A 16,955-nucleotide genomic window follows, 5' to 3' on the forward strand; every position below is an offset into this window, starting at 1 on the left:
TGATAAAAGCTTTAAACAAACAAAAAAAAAAGTTTATTGCCCTGGCTTCATTAATCTGGTGCAAATGATCTTTCTGAAACCCAAATCTAGAAAAGAAAACTGGTAGGCTGACAGAAACAAGGAAAAATCCTGAAATATGCATTTCAGAAGATTCATAAAGGTATCAAGAGAACAGCTAATATTGTAAAAAAGATACTGGGACCATCATTGATTTACAAAAGCTTATGAAGAAAGATTATACTATAGATTCAACCTACTTACATATTCTAACCATTTTGTTTTAACTGTGGATATAAGTATTGTGATGATGTAATACCTTAGATAAAGTTTGGTTTAAAACTGTGTCTGGCAAGATCATGAAGCAGATCCTCCTGGAAACGATGCTAAGGCAAATAGAAAATAAGGAGGTAACTGGTGACAGCCAACATAGCTCCACTAATGGCAAATTATGCCTGACAAATTTGGTGGCCTTCTATGACAGGGTTACAGCATGGCTGGATAAGGAAAGGCAACTGACGTCGTCTACCTGGACTTCTGCAAGTTTTTTACACTATCCCGCATGATATCCTTGTCTCTAAATAGGAGAGACATATTATTTGACAGATGGACCACTCAGTGGATAAGGAATTGGCTGAATGGTCACACTCAAAGGGTTGCAGTCAATGGGTCGATGTCCAAGTGGAGAGCAGTGACGAGTGGCATTTCATAGTGGCTGGTGTTGGGACCGGTGCTGTTTAACATCTTTGTTGGTGACACAGACAGTGGGATTGAGTGCACCCTCAGCAAGTTTGCTGATGACACCAAGCTGTGTGGTGCAGTTGACACGCTGGAGGGAAGGGATGTGCCATCCAGAGGGACTTGGACAGGCTTGAGAGGTGGGCCTGTGCAAACCTCATGAAGTCCAACAAGGCCAAGTGCAACATCCTGCACATGTGTTGGGGCAAATACAGGCTGAGCAATGAGTGGATGGAGAGCAGCCCTGCAGAGAAGGACTTGGGGTTACTGGTGGATGAAAAACTGAATGAGCTAGCAGTATGCATTTGCAGCCCAGAAAGCCAACTGTATCCTGGGCTGCATCAAGAGAAGTATGGTCAGCAAGTTGAGGGAGGTGATTCTCCTCCTCTAATCTGCACTTGTGAGACCCCACCTGGAGTGCTGTGTCCAGCTCTGGGGTTCTCAACATAAGAGAGAAATGGACCTACTCAAGCAAGTCCAGAGGAGGGTCACAAAGTTGATCAGGGGGCTGGAGCACCTCCCCTGTGAGGACAGGCTGAGAGAGTCGGGGTTGTTCAGCTTGGGGAAGAGACAGCACTGGGGAGACCTTACAGCAGCCTTCCAGTACTTAAAGGGGCCTACAGGAAAGATGGGGAGGAACTCTTTATCAGGGAGTGTAGTGAGAGGACAATGAGTAATGATTTTAAACTGAAAGACGGTAGATTTAGATATAAGGAAGTTCTTCACTGTGCAGGTGGTGAGGTCCTGGAACAGGTTGTCCAGAGAAGTTGTGGCTGCCCCCTCCCTGGCAGTGCTCAAGGCCAGGTTGGACGGGGCTTTGAGCAACCTGGTCTAGTGGAAGGTGTCTCTGCCCATGGCAGGGGGGTTGGAACTAGATGATCTTGAAGGTCCCTTCCAACCCAAAACCATTCTATGATGTTAATTCTATTAGTCACTGTCAAAACCAAACCAAACAAACCAGAGATTAAAATCAGATAAACCCCAACTTGACCTGTCAAGTCAACAATATTAAAAAGACATCAAAGGCAGCCAACACTTCCAGTAGAAATGGCAGGATGAACTAAAACAAAAGACACTTAGCAAAGCGACAAAAGGGAATATAAAGGGAATTAAAGTCTAAAAGCCTGTAAGAGTGACACTGATTTCACAATTAAAGCTGCAGTGGCAAATGAATTCTAGCATTTCCTAGCATTTGTGTGCTTGACCTTAAAATCTTCACATTAAATGTGTATGTGGTTTTAGTATCAACGTTATGTAATTCACTGTCTTATAAACATTTCAGAGTTTTGTTCATCTAAAATAATTTTTTCCCCATTGGGTCTCACTTGTAACTATTTTCTTCTATATTTCAGATTCACTCCCTCTGCAAAAATGGGGGGGAGGATAATTTTAACAGAATAATTTTCTCATTTGTGAAGAAAGTAAATTTTTGCCTTCTCCCTAATTCTGACACAAGGATTAAAAAGCTCTAGCTAAATAAGTTGTTATACAAATATTAGCAGATACATAAATAACTTCTGCATCTGATATAATCTATATTAAACTTTAACAGAGACCTACTCATCAGACAAGAATCCCAATTACCAGCATTATCATTCCCCTGAAGTTCTCATTTCATGTATTTCAAGGATCCACATACAAATGAAACCAAGCTCTATCTAGTCAAAGCAGGAGATAAGAATTGAGTATAACCTCAGCCCAAAGCTATTCTGACAAATGTTTCACAGTGGGAGTGTTCCATACAACACAGCTGTTCTTGCTATCAAAATCACTGAATAACTAAATTACATACTGTTCTGGTTATCCAAAATACTGTGTAACTAAGTGATACAGAACTAGAGAGACCTTAAGGTCTAGTGAGAAACAGCCAGAAGCCATTATCAAGTGAGAATTATTTAGCGGTCTCATAATTCTGAAGTGTTGAGTCCTCTCATCCATAAACTACTACCTTACCACCTCTTCGCTCCTTTGCTCCTACTGGAAACTTCACTCAAAGTATTTATTATTGCTGCACTCCCACCTCAGAAGTGCTTTATATAACTGATATTCTAATGACTGCTCTGAAAAATTCCTTCATTGTTCATAAAGAAGCATTCCCCCACGTATCATAAATTCTACATTAGGGTGAGAAGCGGAGGAAAGGGAAGAAGATATTTTTTTTAATTTGGCCCTTTGTGTCTTTTGATGCAAAGAAATAGTTCTCTGGACAGGAAAGAAGCTTCTGCTTCAGGCACTGCAGCACAAAGAGTAATCAGCATGCACAGGCAATGGAGTTTTTCAGTTTGTCTGCTCCTTGGAGCAGACCAAGCAGGTAGTGAGATTCTTAGAAAATTGTGACAGAAAGAGCAAGAATCCGTCTGCTACCCTTCTTACCCCAGGTATTGATTTCCTTACCAATTACACCCAACCTTTGGACACTGCTAGCTACTGAGAAAGACGAGTTATTCAAGCTGTTAATCTACACAAGTGAACTAAAATCTTTCTCAAACTCTTCTATAAATTTGGATGAACATCAGATCAGTAAAGATACTGGAAAAACAGGATACTCTGCTGTTGCCAACATTAGAAAAGTCAATTCTGCCAGATCCAGATACTAGTATTAAATGTAACAAATCAGCAGGTCACAGCACAAAGAGAAGAGATTTTCTTTTTTTAACTCTTAACCTTCTGTAAGTTCAAAATTTAATGTATATATGTTATGCTATATTTCTGTTTTCTAGATATAAGCATAATTTAACAGGATTCCTCTTATGCATTCAAACCTCTCTTCTGGTTCCAATCATGGGCATCACCAAGCTGAGTAGCATTATATGTATATCCATCTCGTTGACGAAAATAATCATCGGTGCTGAATACAATGCCATCACGACTTTCACCAAGCAGAATACTGTTAAACAAAGGAAAATGCAAAAATATTTAACTTTTATTTTTCAGATAGAAAAAAGACACAGAAAAAAGAATGAATGTAAAATAAATTTAACTGTGCCCTACTTCTGAACTTCTTACAAACTTCAAACAGGTTTATAAAAGTGCACTTATATGTATTACCAATAACTGTAATCCAAATTAAAGCAATATATTTTCCTGCTCTCTACTATTTCTGTACTTGTTGTTTCTTCTCCTCCACCCCCAACAGTTGTTTGTACCCATCTATTTTATGGTTATATCACATTAAGTTCTAAGTACTTCATAATAATTAAATGTATTTACTAACATTCCGTATCAACTCTCACTTGGAATTATCTCTAGAAACCCATATGATCACGAGGAATCTGGATGCAGCTGAGCAATGAACTGGATGTTTAAATCCTTTTTCAGTACCTTAAACTCTCAACATGCCCTCTTCTGACCTTTGCCCATGCTGTTTGCACATACAATGTGGGTGAACAGAGGAACAGCAAAAGAAAACTACAATTGTTTACAGCAATTTTGCTATTTTCAGGAAAAAGTAAAAGATCACAATAAAATTTCAAGATTGTCCTACTAATAAAAGGCAGGATTACAGAAGAGTGTCCATATTCCTTCAAGATCCTGTATTCTTCTATTCCAGTTCTGTCTCTTCTCCCCCAGTCCTGGTGACAGTCTTACTTGCCTCTGCTTCCTAATCAACTCTGGCACTCACTAGATCTAAGTCACTGGAATTCAATGCCCACAAGAAAGCAAACCTATTATCATTTTTTTTCCCCTGGGTTATTTTTCTGAAGCTTTAGCAGTTGAGTCTATTTAAGAAAATGCCCCAAAAGGTGATACGATCAATGGAGACCTCCCCTGGTTGAGCAGCAGTATGCTGCTACATGGGTCACCACATCTTGTAGAACTGTAGTTTCAGTTTAGTAGATGACAATAAATTTAAAATAGGATCTTTTCATCTATCATTCATACATTAGTGCTAACAGGGTGATAGGAGAGCCATGTGTTTTATTATTCCTGCATGTATTACTTCAAATCAGAAGAAAAACAATCACTTCTCGAATCACCTAAACCACTTAAGAGTGTTTTAGCTTGGTTTTCTAAGACGATGCCATTCCATGGTAACTTCTAGACATATAGACCAATTTCAGCAAAATCTGACAGAGTATTCTCTCAAAATATGGGGGGCAGGGGAAAGGAAGAACAACAAACAGACAAACCAAACCAAATTTGTGAACAAATGGATAAAATACACAGATTCAAATCCATAAAGATAAAAGAAGATTAAAAGATTGCAACTCCAATTTCACATTTACGCAGTCCTTTAGGCCTGCCATTTCCAAGCAACACAGAGAATTTACTGGCTAGAAGTTTACTTCATTTGTAGATCAGAATAAGTTGCATTACACTCTGCTTCTTGCATGGCTAGCATCAAAGATAATGGGAGGAATATAAGTACAGTTTAGCAAACAATAAAAGACACTGGGGAACCCAGTGAGGGTAAGAAGGGGAACTCAGAGGAACAAAGTTGCAATGTTTACTGTTTAACATTTTTACTTCTATTCTATATTGTAATATTACTGATAATATGTTTATTACATTGCTGTAATGGGTGATGTAGCAATACTACAAAATTCCATTGAGTCTTTCTAGGATTATGTAGTTGCATTTGTGGTGGTGCAATTCTCACCCCTCCCCGCTCCTCCTTGCTGGGCTGCTTGGTGCTAGGTGTGATTCCAGTCACATCCCTCAAGCTATACACCAATCTGTGGAGATAAGGACTGATAATGTTAAGGCACCTCCTTAACGAGCCTGGCTCCTGCCCCTCCCAATAGCTCCAAAACAGTTATAACAGCCCATCGTCTTGTAATGGCCTGGCACACCTGTGCCTGGGATGTGGTCAAATGGGAACAGTAACAGAGTTGCACATTCATCAAGTTCTTGTGCAACTGATAGATCTGTCAGAAGATATCTGACAAAAGTCAATTATCTTGGACCCTATAAACTGTGACCACAAAAGAGACCCTTTGAGCTCTCCTGGATCACAACGAGCATGTGACCAGCATCTCCCCCATCTCCCCTAAGCTGGGTCTCCTCTCAGGTACCAAAACCCTTAAGGTGGTGTCTGCTCCAGACAGAAGGCCAGAGAGAAGTCAACCCCCTCGAGTCTCAATTATCACCCGCTGAGGAATGCCAAAGCATTGTGAGTATTTACTCTAAACTTGAGAAGAGGGAATTTTTTTCTTTGAGCTAGGTTCTCTTTCACCCATTCTTTCTCTGTTTATTGGTGTGTTACATACTTCATTCTACTGGATCCAAATACTTTTGTTTCTGTGTGTGTTTGTATATTTTGTGTATGTGCATATATATATGTATAAATTAAGGTACCATTAGGTAAATTAGTGTGAATCTTGTCATTTTAGAATCTGTAAATAAATCGCTTTTCTTTCTTTCAACATTTCTGAATTACTTTGTAATGATAAATTGCTGTTAGTTATTAATAAATCTAGATTTCCTGATGAATCATTACCGTATTAATACTTTCATCTGCAACCGTATTGTCATGAAATGCCACAGCCAAACCTTCTAGAAGCATCATAGAGCTGACTTTTGGATTTAACTAAAATGAATCCTAAATATTGCCCAGGCACACCAACAAAAACACCTGTGATTCAGAGAAACTGATTGTAGCAAAGTTACAGGGAACAATTAACTGCTGCTCAATAACATCAGAATCTCTGCCAAATCGAATCCACATTAATCCATCCCATTGAGTAATTCCCATTTTGTCAAATGTAATTTTCAGAAAGTCCTTGGAAAATGGGGTTTCAAGGAAAAATTTACAAAACTGAGACAACAGTACAATCATGTTTAAAGTCTGATCTACAGAATATGTGTGATTACAAAACCTCCTTGACTATTTGTGTTTTCTACAGTATATTTGAAAATAGAAACCAGTCGGTTAGTGCCACAGAGCATTTATAGCCATTGCAACACTCAGATATCACTATCCTGTGGAAATTTCAGCAACTGTTTCAGCTCAGAAATAGGCAATGTACCCAAAGACTTAAATTTAATTTCTCCACAAGTAATTTGCTATGTTTTGCCACTTGTCACCAACAACAAACTGTTACAGATCATAGTTTAATGACTGGGACACTATATTATGTATTCACTTACGTTCCTACACACCTATTGTCCCACAACTATGTTGTTGGTTATTTTTGCTTTTAAAATACAGAGAACTGTAACAACGAAATTGAGATTACTGAGGACCAGAAGAAACTACTAATGATGCACCTGTCAAGTAACATGATCAAAGCTGCATACAAGCTGGTTTTGTCGTCTTGCTCTTTCTCGCTTTTCCAGAGTATTAAGGTTACCTCAGGGCAAATAGCAATGCTATTTCAGAAAGCAGAGCATGATACACCAAAAGTACAGCCACTTTCTTTGGACTTTGTTCAATAATTATTTTTGTTAGAGCCTATCTCTTTTAACAGGATGCATATTACACTGGTTTAGGAGAGCACAGAAGTATTCAAAGCCTGTTTTTGTTCTAAGTACATAAAATGGAACCAGTAAATCATACACCACACACACCAGCATGTTTTAATACCTATTCCTTTCTTGAATAAAGTATTTAACAGGAGTTTAGATTCATTTGGTACTAGGCCATGATTTCACAGATGGCCCAATTTTCTTATTTACAGTGTGCTACATTTGCCAACTAATAATGCTAGAAAAATTGATCTACCTTCCACACTCACTTTGTGTGCTGAATGTATATACACACATCTGAAAAGAGTAAGGACCATCTGCCTTAATAAAAGAGTTAGAAAATAATAACTGGGATTCTTCTACTAGTTGAGTAGACACACCCCTACAGCTCCTAGGAGCCTGATCATCAGGTTTCTGTAGGAATATATATGAACTTTTTTTGCTCAGTGTTCTCAGAATAACTCAGTTAAAATCTTCTGTTGTATCTTCCCAACATCATTAGCAGCAACACAGAAACACAAAGACAAGGGTTTGCAAATCCTGCAGACCCACCAAAGTTTATTCTTGAAATATTTTGTTGTTATTCCTTGAAATTCGGAAAACATCACCGTTTATTTATGAACATATATAACTGATATAACAGATTGAATATAGTAAACTATGTTTGCAAGGATAATCCTAAAATTACAGAATTTGGGAAGGCAAAGGGACTAACAAAGAAGCCAGAGTAACAGAACCCTTACCCTACACACAACACACAAGCTATCACAATGTAATGGGTTTATGAACTGAAACTTAATTATTACAGCAATGATTGTAGCCTGTTCCTAAATTGTGAAATCAAATCATAAAATGTAATGTACTAAAAGCCTGACAATAAGCTTGCAGAATTTAAAACACAAACATACTTGTCAACATCATACAGAGTAACTGAAATACTTTTAACATGTATTTGGAAATAAAATTTATCCCAGGCTCATTAACTAGGAAACAGCAATGACAAAAAGCACATCTATGCAAAGAAAACATTTACTATTTAGAATTACTATTCTAAACCCACAAAGAGATGATATTCCACTTTTGAGAGATGGAGGAAAAGTAAAATACATACATTTCTAATAAGAGGCTCAAATTACAAATCAATCGGTATCAATATGTGCACATGCCTAAAATGAGTAGCAGTATTACCCAACTACTGTAATCCATCTTTTCCACCCTAAACCTTCCCTGCAACTGAACACCTAGCTTTGAACGCAGTAGGATAGTGAAATTAAAGCAGATAAAACAATTAAAGCAGCTCACCTACTTTTTCTAGACATGCTATCTGATCTAATAGATTAGCTTGACATAAAAAAACCACGTTGAATCCAAAATGCTCATTTTAACTACTCAGCAAACCAATACACATTTTTTCTAGTGCATGCATGCATACACACACACGCAAATCCTGACTTAATTTTTCTTCAAAACTAAAATGATCCCCCACCCTACATGTGAGTTAGCCTATTTTGATAGGTGATTTTCTAAGAAAGATCTCAGAAACTCTTAACTCACCTATTTAAAATAGTTAACATACCACAGATGACGAAAAAATAGATAATAACTAAATATAATTTTAAAATCTGTAGTATTACTAAGCAATGTAAATGTTACTTTAAAAGCATTGCTGGTAACACTGTTTAAATAAATACATAACTAGAGACAACAGCACACAATTGTTTCTACATTCAGGTATAAATATTAACTCTTCCACTCAGAAGACTGAGCTCTCAGGAAGAATAAAGACGACTGTCTTCATATATTCCTGACAATGGTTTTAATTAAAAATTTACCCCTTAAATGACACCAATATTCGTTCTTTCAAACTCTCAAAGCTCCTTTTTATTCAAATTCATGTTCAGATATTCATGGAGGAATGGAAAATTGCAATTGCTGCCAAGTTCAGTAGCAAAGTATCCTAAAAATCCAAGTCTGTTTTCTTGTAACATTTTTCTGGCATTGTAAGATCATATTATCATCTACTTCTCATTGTAGCAGACTTCCGTTACCTTGGCTAAAGATATCACTGCTAGGTATCTGTCTGGTGAAATTGTTTTAGAAAATTTCTAACTAAATGGTCAGTCACTTCTAAAACCAAGGAAGAAATACAGCATGTTTATGATGTTTCATTATTCCAAGCTTTTCTCTGAGAACCTTTGGATTGAGGAAGTAAGTGAACTCTGGCAAAATACATGTGTTTTCTTTTCCTGCAAAAATTTTTTGTAAAACTGCCCAAGCTGTAGAACTTTGAGTGACATGCACAGAAAGTAGTAGTGTGAAGTACCCATTTTTGTAAAAAGCAGAGCAGAAAACACAGTCTCCCTGCAGTAAACCCATTGCTGAACAGAGCATTCTGGCAGTGGCAGGAAGCTGATTCAGTACCAACACTGCATTGTAAGAATACACTTGTCCCACCACAATCTTAAGAATTTCAAGAGAAGAAACAAAATTGGCCTAAAATAGGAAGGACATGGGAAGTGTAGTGGTATAAACACTGGAACAAGCAACTTGGTCCTGGCAGCAGAGAGAGAAGTGCAAGCAAGAAACTGGTACAATGAAGCTGGGAATGAGGTAATACCACTGTCCGAAATGGGACAAGATGAATCTGGGAAGAATGGGGGTGAAGAAGAAGGAACTGAGAAATCAGCTTAGAATTTAGGAGCAGATGTACAGCTAGTAAACACAGACCAAAAGCCACGGTTGGATAGGAAGAGGAAAACAAAACTGCAAACAGATGAATAAAGCAATAGGAACTCAACTAAGCCTCAGGAGGCTGGGATTGTCTAGGTCAGGTGAATGCAAGAAATAAATTGAGGAGATGAAGGTAGCTCCCCAATGACCAGGAAACCATTAATGTTATATTTAAGGCAGGTAAAGGACTCAAGGACCTAAAGGCTGCTCAACCTCACCTAACCTCAGTTCTGGAAAGACAATGGAGTACATCTTCTTGGAATCTATTTTCAAACATGTGAAGGAAACAAAAGTAGTCAAGAAGAGTCAATGTGAGTTTTGCAACCAACAAATTCTTCTTTACTGACCAGAATGCACTCTATGATGAAACAACTGTCTTTGTGGATGAGGACAGTGATGAATGTCTCACCCTTTGAAATAATCAAGGCTTCCAACATCATCTCCCGGTCAGTAACAAGCAGAATAGAGCAAGGGATGATAGTGGGACAATTTTTTTGCAGTATCTTCACTGTTGATCTGGATGATGAGGCAGAGAACTTGCAGATGACATCAAATTAGCAGTGATGCCTGACATACTGAACAGTAGGGCTTCTATCCAGAAGGCCAATGAGAAACTTGAGCACTGGGCTGAGTAAGACATCATGAAGCTCAACAAGGAAAAGAACAAAGTTCTGCAACTCGTGAAAAAGAAACCTAAGCATTAAGTACAGCAGGGAAAGTGACTGGTTGAGCTGCCCTGCTGAAAAGGATCTGAGGATTACAGTGGACATCAAACTAGAGATGAATGAATGGTGTGCTTTCATCAAGAGCAAAGCACATGCTGGGCTTTAGTAGAGAAAATGTAGCCAGCATATCAATATAAGGCATCATCCACACTCTACCTGGCTCTTGTGCAGTCAATTCTGAAATACTGTGCCCTGGGGCTTCCCAGTTCAAAAGACATGCTGAAAACCAAGAAAGGGCTGAACAGATGATTACCAAAATGGCTAAGGGCATACCACCTACAGGGAGAGATTAATAGCAGCTAGGCTTTTAGCCTGACAATGAAGACAGTAAAAGACCATCTGCCAATTACAGAGAATAGTCCTATCCCCTTACCCGAAGAGAAGTTGCAAAGATGATGAGCCAGATTGTGCCAGGTAACTGCACATGTTATAACACAGGTGAACACGTGACACATGCAAATTATGGCTTGGGAACTTCAGTTTGGAGATTAGAAAGAACTCCCTTACTAGTAGGGTAATACTGCACCAAACAAGCTTGGAGAGATTGTGGAATCTCTGTGCTTGCAAGTTTTTCAAGATCAGGCTAGACAAAGACACAGCTGATCTGATCCAACAATGGTAACAGACCTGCTGCAAGCAGAACGATGGACTAGTTGACCTCCACAAGCCTCCTCCAAAAAAAACATGCCTGTGATTTCAAGCAGTTGGGATGAAAAGTCAAAACAAAACATAGACTTCCGTGGAAGATTCAGGACAGACATGGGTTAAGTCTGGGAGCAGGAGGAATAGTGTCTGTACTTACAAACCCTTACTTCACACAAAAAGCACATATGAATTCAAGATTCCTGGGTCTCACTAATCTGCTCTGCTGTCATTTCACATTTGGGAAACCCACTTCCAAGATGCATCTTGTTCCCTTCTAGTGCTGATCCACACAGATAATGTCAATTTTCTGCTTTTCCTTCACAGTCATTTTGCTAGCACAAGTAGTAGAGGTTTGTCTGCAGGCTTGGCATCTTTAGCACCTACAAAGATACCTGTGGGTACTACTATGACATCAGAAGACTGTATTTGCTATCCTACTCTGCAGATTTCTATGGCGTTACACGGAAAAAACATAGGCAACTTTGTTAAGAATAACACTCCCCATAGGTAGCCATTAATTCTGGGATTCTTTCCTCCCACGTACGTAAGACCCTGAGATATGATTTCATGGGTTAATAATTGCAACCAAGCACTGAACATATGAAACTGCGTATAATTGAATACACTGAAAACAAGTCCCACACAGTTCAGATTCCGCACCCAAATTTGGTACTGTTATTGACCTTGATGTCCTAGTGCCCACTTTCCAAACTGTTAAATAAAATTAGTAATTGATCTCACTAGCAAGGGCTGAAAAAAGCATGAGTATGTGATCATAGAAACCCTGAAGACATTTAGAATCTTTCAGATAATATGAATAATATATTTGGAGAAAGATTCAGAGACAGTTCAGCACACCAAACTTGGAAAACAATATTTTGTATCTTCACTTTATTACCCAATTTCTGCACTGAATGAGGCAACATTTTATCCACAGGGTTATATTGTTAAATTTTCTATGTTGGTTCCATATATTAAAGGAATTATTGCATTAATACCCACATGGGCACATGCAGCTCCAGAAATGCAGGTTTGCAAAACAGACCAATCAGTAACTAGAAAATATTATAGTTATTATATAAATATATAAGCTAGAAATTTCTAATAGGTATTATTCTATGATATGGAGATCACGGTCTCCTAAATATCAGGAACACACACACAAACAGCAAGGTTACTCTATAATACAAAAACAGGGAAGAACATGATCACTGTATATATTTCATAGGCTCTTAGCAAACTGCAGAAGATAACGACACAAGACATCCCATTTGTGATGTATAGTTTCTGGATAAAGCTCAATCAATAAGTACTGATACAAGAATTATTTTTTTTTTTTATACAAGAGAAACCTATTTTCACTTAATACAGTGTTTGTGCTCTGTGTCAATTTATGTGCTTTTTAAATTAGACCCAAAAAAAGTGCAAATCCAGGTTGGAGGTGGTACCTGCTTTTAACCTTGTCAGACTTCAATAAGTGTTTAAGGGAAAATACTTTTCTTGTGTGCTGTTCACAAATGAACAGAGAATTTGACAGACACTGTGTGAAAAAAAGGGAATAAGATTATGCTCAGTTTCATCAACACACTGAAAACAAATTAAGTATTTTCAGAAGAGCAAAATTCTAACTGTTTTTAAAGATTTTTTTGCATGGGCATAAAAAAGTACTTCTGGTTCAGTCAAATTAATGCTTTTACGTTTGATGAAGATTTTTTTTTAAATTAAGGAATTTAAGACAAAAAAAAAAAGGCAGACCATCACATACTAGTACACCTGCAAGTTTCAGAATAAATGATTGTGCAAGTTAAGAGATACAAGACATTTTAAATTTAACACAAAACAGCTCACGTTCATCAAAACTCCAAAGGAGACAAAAACCCCCAAGCAAATATTTTTAATATTTACTGTCATTTATACTCATTAAGTAAAAGTTACTGCATTTTAATAATCTAATTTACAAATAACAAAGTTTGCCAAGTGCTTACAGATTTTTTTTTTTTATTTTCTTAAAACTTTTGATTTGAATAAGCTTCTCTAGCTTTAAGTCTTTACTTACCGAGAAAGTGTTGATTTCCCAGAACCAGGTAAGCCTCTTAAGATGAGGAGAAATTTCTGTGAACAACTGAATCTTTCTTCAGGTAACCATGAGGAAGGAAAGCTGTGCATTCCTTCTGAATCATCAGCTTTAGGATCCTTCCAACACTCTTCTCTGGTTTCACAGAAACCATTCTTTTGGAGTCCGTTCCGGTCATTATTTCCATTTCTGAAGACCTGAGTATTATGGATATCAGTATCACCAGCACAGTTGGGACTTTGAACAAGCAATGGACCGTGATTGTTGATATCACCATTTCCATGGTAACCTTGATAATTTTTGTAAGAAAGTTCACCATCCTGAGAAGGGAGAGCATTTATTTTTTGTGGTGGGGAATTAAGTATCTGAAAACGCAATTGATGGTTGAATCCAGGCGTAAGAGGTCCCTGAGGTACTATGAAAGACCCTGTTGACTGCCAAGCAGGTCTGAATTCAGGCACTAAGTAGTTCCAATATTTAGAATCTACTTGTCCATTAAAGGTATTTTCAGTTTTCCAGTCACTTGTTTCCATGACAAACTGCTGCTCATTGCTTGTTTTCTGACTGCTCTGCTCCCCAAAGAAACACTGTCTATTCTCGTAAAATGGTTGCGGGGTGCCCAACAATACACGTTGATAATCCTCCTGTAAGGTTTGACTACAGTTATAAGTAAAGTATTTTTCCTGAGAAGTTTCAGTTTCTTTTTCCTGAAAATTAGTATCTAAATTTTCATTTTCCAGCTGATTAATTTCTTTATAGAACTGGTCCAGTTCATCATCTATTTCTGGTACAGCAGAAGAAATAGCCTGCATCTGCTTTGTCTCCTTTCTTTTAGCTCTGCTTTCGTGCAATTCATCCTGATAGCCCTCACTGCTTCTACATTCATTGCAACAACCAGATTTGTCCTGTTTGTTACTTTCGGCAGGCTTGTAAATCGGTCCAATAAATTCTTTGCTTGTAAAAAACTCTTCATCTGATTCATTTCTATTTACCAAGAATGATGTACTGCTGTTTTCAGTATTATCTTCACCAGCGTTATTTGTAATAAAATGGTCCTGTTTTTCTTCAACTTTAGTGTAATTTATTGATGTAAATGGCGGACTTATATTCTGCACAGTTTCTGAATCAACTGGCTGACTAAGCAGTACATTATCTTCAAAGAGCATGTCACTGCACATTCCTAGGATACCAGTAGGTATTTTCTCTTGCTTTTGCATTTCATGTTGCCCTTGGTTATCTGAGGCATACACTGGCATCAAATCACTTGATGTTCTCTCAGCATCCACCTCCTCCTGAATACCTTGGTTATCATCACCAGAGAGTTTCTCGTAAGCCCCTTCTGTTGACTTCATTTTTTTAGAACATGGTTCAATTGTGATTTCATCCTGACACTCCAAGAGCCTTACTCTACTTTCAGCATGAAGCATCTTAGAAAAAAAATTAATACATTATCAGCACGAATATTTTTAACATATGAAAAAGCAGAAGTTATTTAGGCCTATGATATGCATACTCAGACCCCTCAGTCACAACTAAAATGTACTCAACCAGAAGAAAAGTAGACATCACCTACTGGAAATATTGCTTAAACAAAATTGCCACATTATTGCACATCTTTAGCAAAGAATTACATTAGTGCTGTACCAGTCTAGCAGTCACATTTTATGATATATCTTAAATAATTTACAAATCACACTTTTTCATTGTGAATATTTGAAAAATTAGTTACATCAACAATCTCTGTTCTCTGCTGACATATGTTAATCTGTCAAGTGTTATAAATCTCTCTTACAGCATAAACGTGCCAATTTCCAACACACTGATACCTGACATCACTACTAATATGACCAACAAAAACACAAATACTTCAATCACAAGGATTATTTTCTGTGACACGAACTGAGCTCAACTAATTCATTTAACACCAAACAGGTGCTGGATTTAATTTATAATTTGGTACTAGACAAATATAAGACATAAAATTAAATCTGCAATCTATTATTATGTTTCTGGGTTTGGAACAACTAAAGACCACTTGGATGCATGTTTTCTAAAAATAAGCACAAAAAACCCCAATCCCTGTCCCAAACAGATTGCAATCTGAGAATAAACCAATAAATTCCAGAAAGATTCAGAGACAAGGGCAATTAAAAACAAAGCAAAATGGCACTGACCACTGTGACACGTAGTCATTATCCATCTATTAGTTAGAATTACTTGGATTTTCCTTTGTATTCCTGAAGTCTAGAGAGAACGTAACAAAAAGTCATAGTCGTCATAAATCAAATGCCAAGTACTTTATTCAGCAAATCCCCCCAAACAAATGCAATACCAAACAAGAAAGTATTTTTCCTACTAGAGGGTTTATTCTACTACTTTCTGTGAACTTTTAGGAATAAATATTTATAAAATGTCACGTGCTCCACATTCTGAACAACAACTGAAGGTTTTTTTCCTTCATCTGAAAAGGATCTGTAGGTAGTATTAAAGGAAAACTTGTAAGCAACATTTACCATCTCACACCAGTTGCAAAACTGGTAAGAAAAGGTGTTAACTCTGGGCACTTTCTCACCTCCTACCCAAAGGAAGATAATTCCGCCATCCTCAGACTAAAGTGTCTAAACCAAGGAGATTTTACTATCTGCATTTGACTTTACTACTTGGAAGACAGCACTACTGCCAGAAGAGGGAGAAACATGGCCATGCAACTATCCCTCTTCCTTAGAATTGGTGACACAACATTGTGGCATACCTCTAACTCCTCAGTTCCTCCTTTTAGTAAATAAGAAAGGGAGTATAACATCATATGAATGGTCATCTCTATCCCCCATCAAAAAATGTTACTCTATCTTCATTCAAAAACAGGATTGGGAAAGAAAAGTTGTTTTATTAGCTCCTATTAAATAGAGCTTGTATTCTGATATGGAATGAAAGAAAACAGAGCATGCAAAGACATTCTCCATGGCAGAATCTCTACTGGTGACAAATGCTGCTCTGTGACTACCCCACACAGGAATATCTTTTCTTGGTAATCCCTACCAGACTCTGACCGTCCATTGGACAGTGCATGCAAAAGCATCTCCACTGGCATTCTTGGGGGGAAGGGGGGGGACACGACACACAAAGCAAGCGCATACTGAGAAATTACAATCTATGTGACAGTCTTGCCTCTTAAACGGGACAGACATAGGTCTGTTGTATTTCTGTAATGAACCGGTTGTAAACACTGAACCTGAGCTGGGATATGCGATGCACCAGCCTAGTAGTGTTTGCAACACTAAATTACCACTTTAACTAACCTGCCAAACATCCTGAAGACTCAACCAGGTAGCTCAAGGCCTCAAGCTCCACCTGTATAATAAATTTCCAAATGGAGAAAAATGGCATATGTGGCAGAACTTACAGATGGTGGGGGGGAACTGACTAGCTTTGCTTGGTAACCACCTCTTTCTGAGTAGGGAACTGACAAAACATGTAAGCCAGCGCCCCTCGCACCCGGCCAGGCTGCGCACAAACGCAAAACCTGCCCGCGCGCCGAGAGAGCGACCCGAGGTGAGTTTGCAGCAGCCGGAGCCCCGCTCCCGCCCGGCTGAGACCTCCGTCCTGCGGGGAGCGCGGAAGGCGCTGTGTGCGGGGGG

The 16,955-nt window shown here is 38.1% G+C and overlaps 1 protein-coding gene across 4 annotated transcripts in view; it reads right to left on the reverse strand.

The window, feature by feature from the left end:
* Positions 1-16,670, reverse strand: part of LOC113480839 — a 51,292-nt gene extending 34,622 nt beyond the window's left edge. For 3 of the 4 annotated variants that reach the window (XM_026850046.1, XM_026850059.1, XM_026850068.1), the window contains exons 1-4: positions 16,617-16,670; positions 15,492-15,561; positions 13,300-14,744; positions 3,498-3,622 (exon numbers count right to left, since the gene is read on the reverse strand). In XM_026850046.1, the coding sequence (XP_026705847.1) occupies positions 3,498-3,622; positions 13,300-14,744 (1,570 nt within the window). In that variant the 5' untranslated portion in view covers positions 15,492-15,561; positions 16,617-16,670. The remainder of the gene's footprint in view (positions 1-3,497; positions 3,623-13,299; positions 14,745-15,491; positions 15,562-16,616) is intronic. The other variant, XM_026850053.1, reaches the window with a different exon arrangement.
* Between the last annotated feature and the right edge of the window lie 285 nt (positions 16,671-16,955).

Source organism: Athene cunicularia, assembly GCF_003259725.1.
Source record: "Athene cunicularia isolate RWA chromosome 1 unlocalized genomic scaffold, athCun1 chr1_part1, whole genome shotgun sequence".
Taxonomy (NCBI): domain Eukaryota; kingdom Metazoa; phylum Chordata; class Aves; order Strigiformes; family Strigidae; genus Athene; species Athene cunicularia.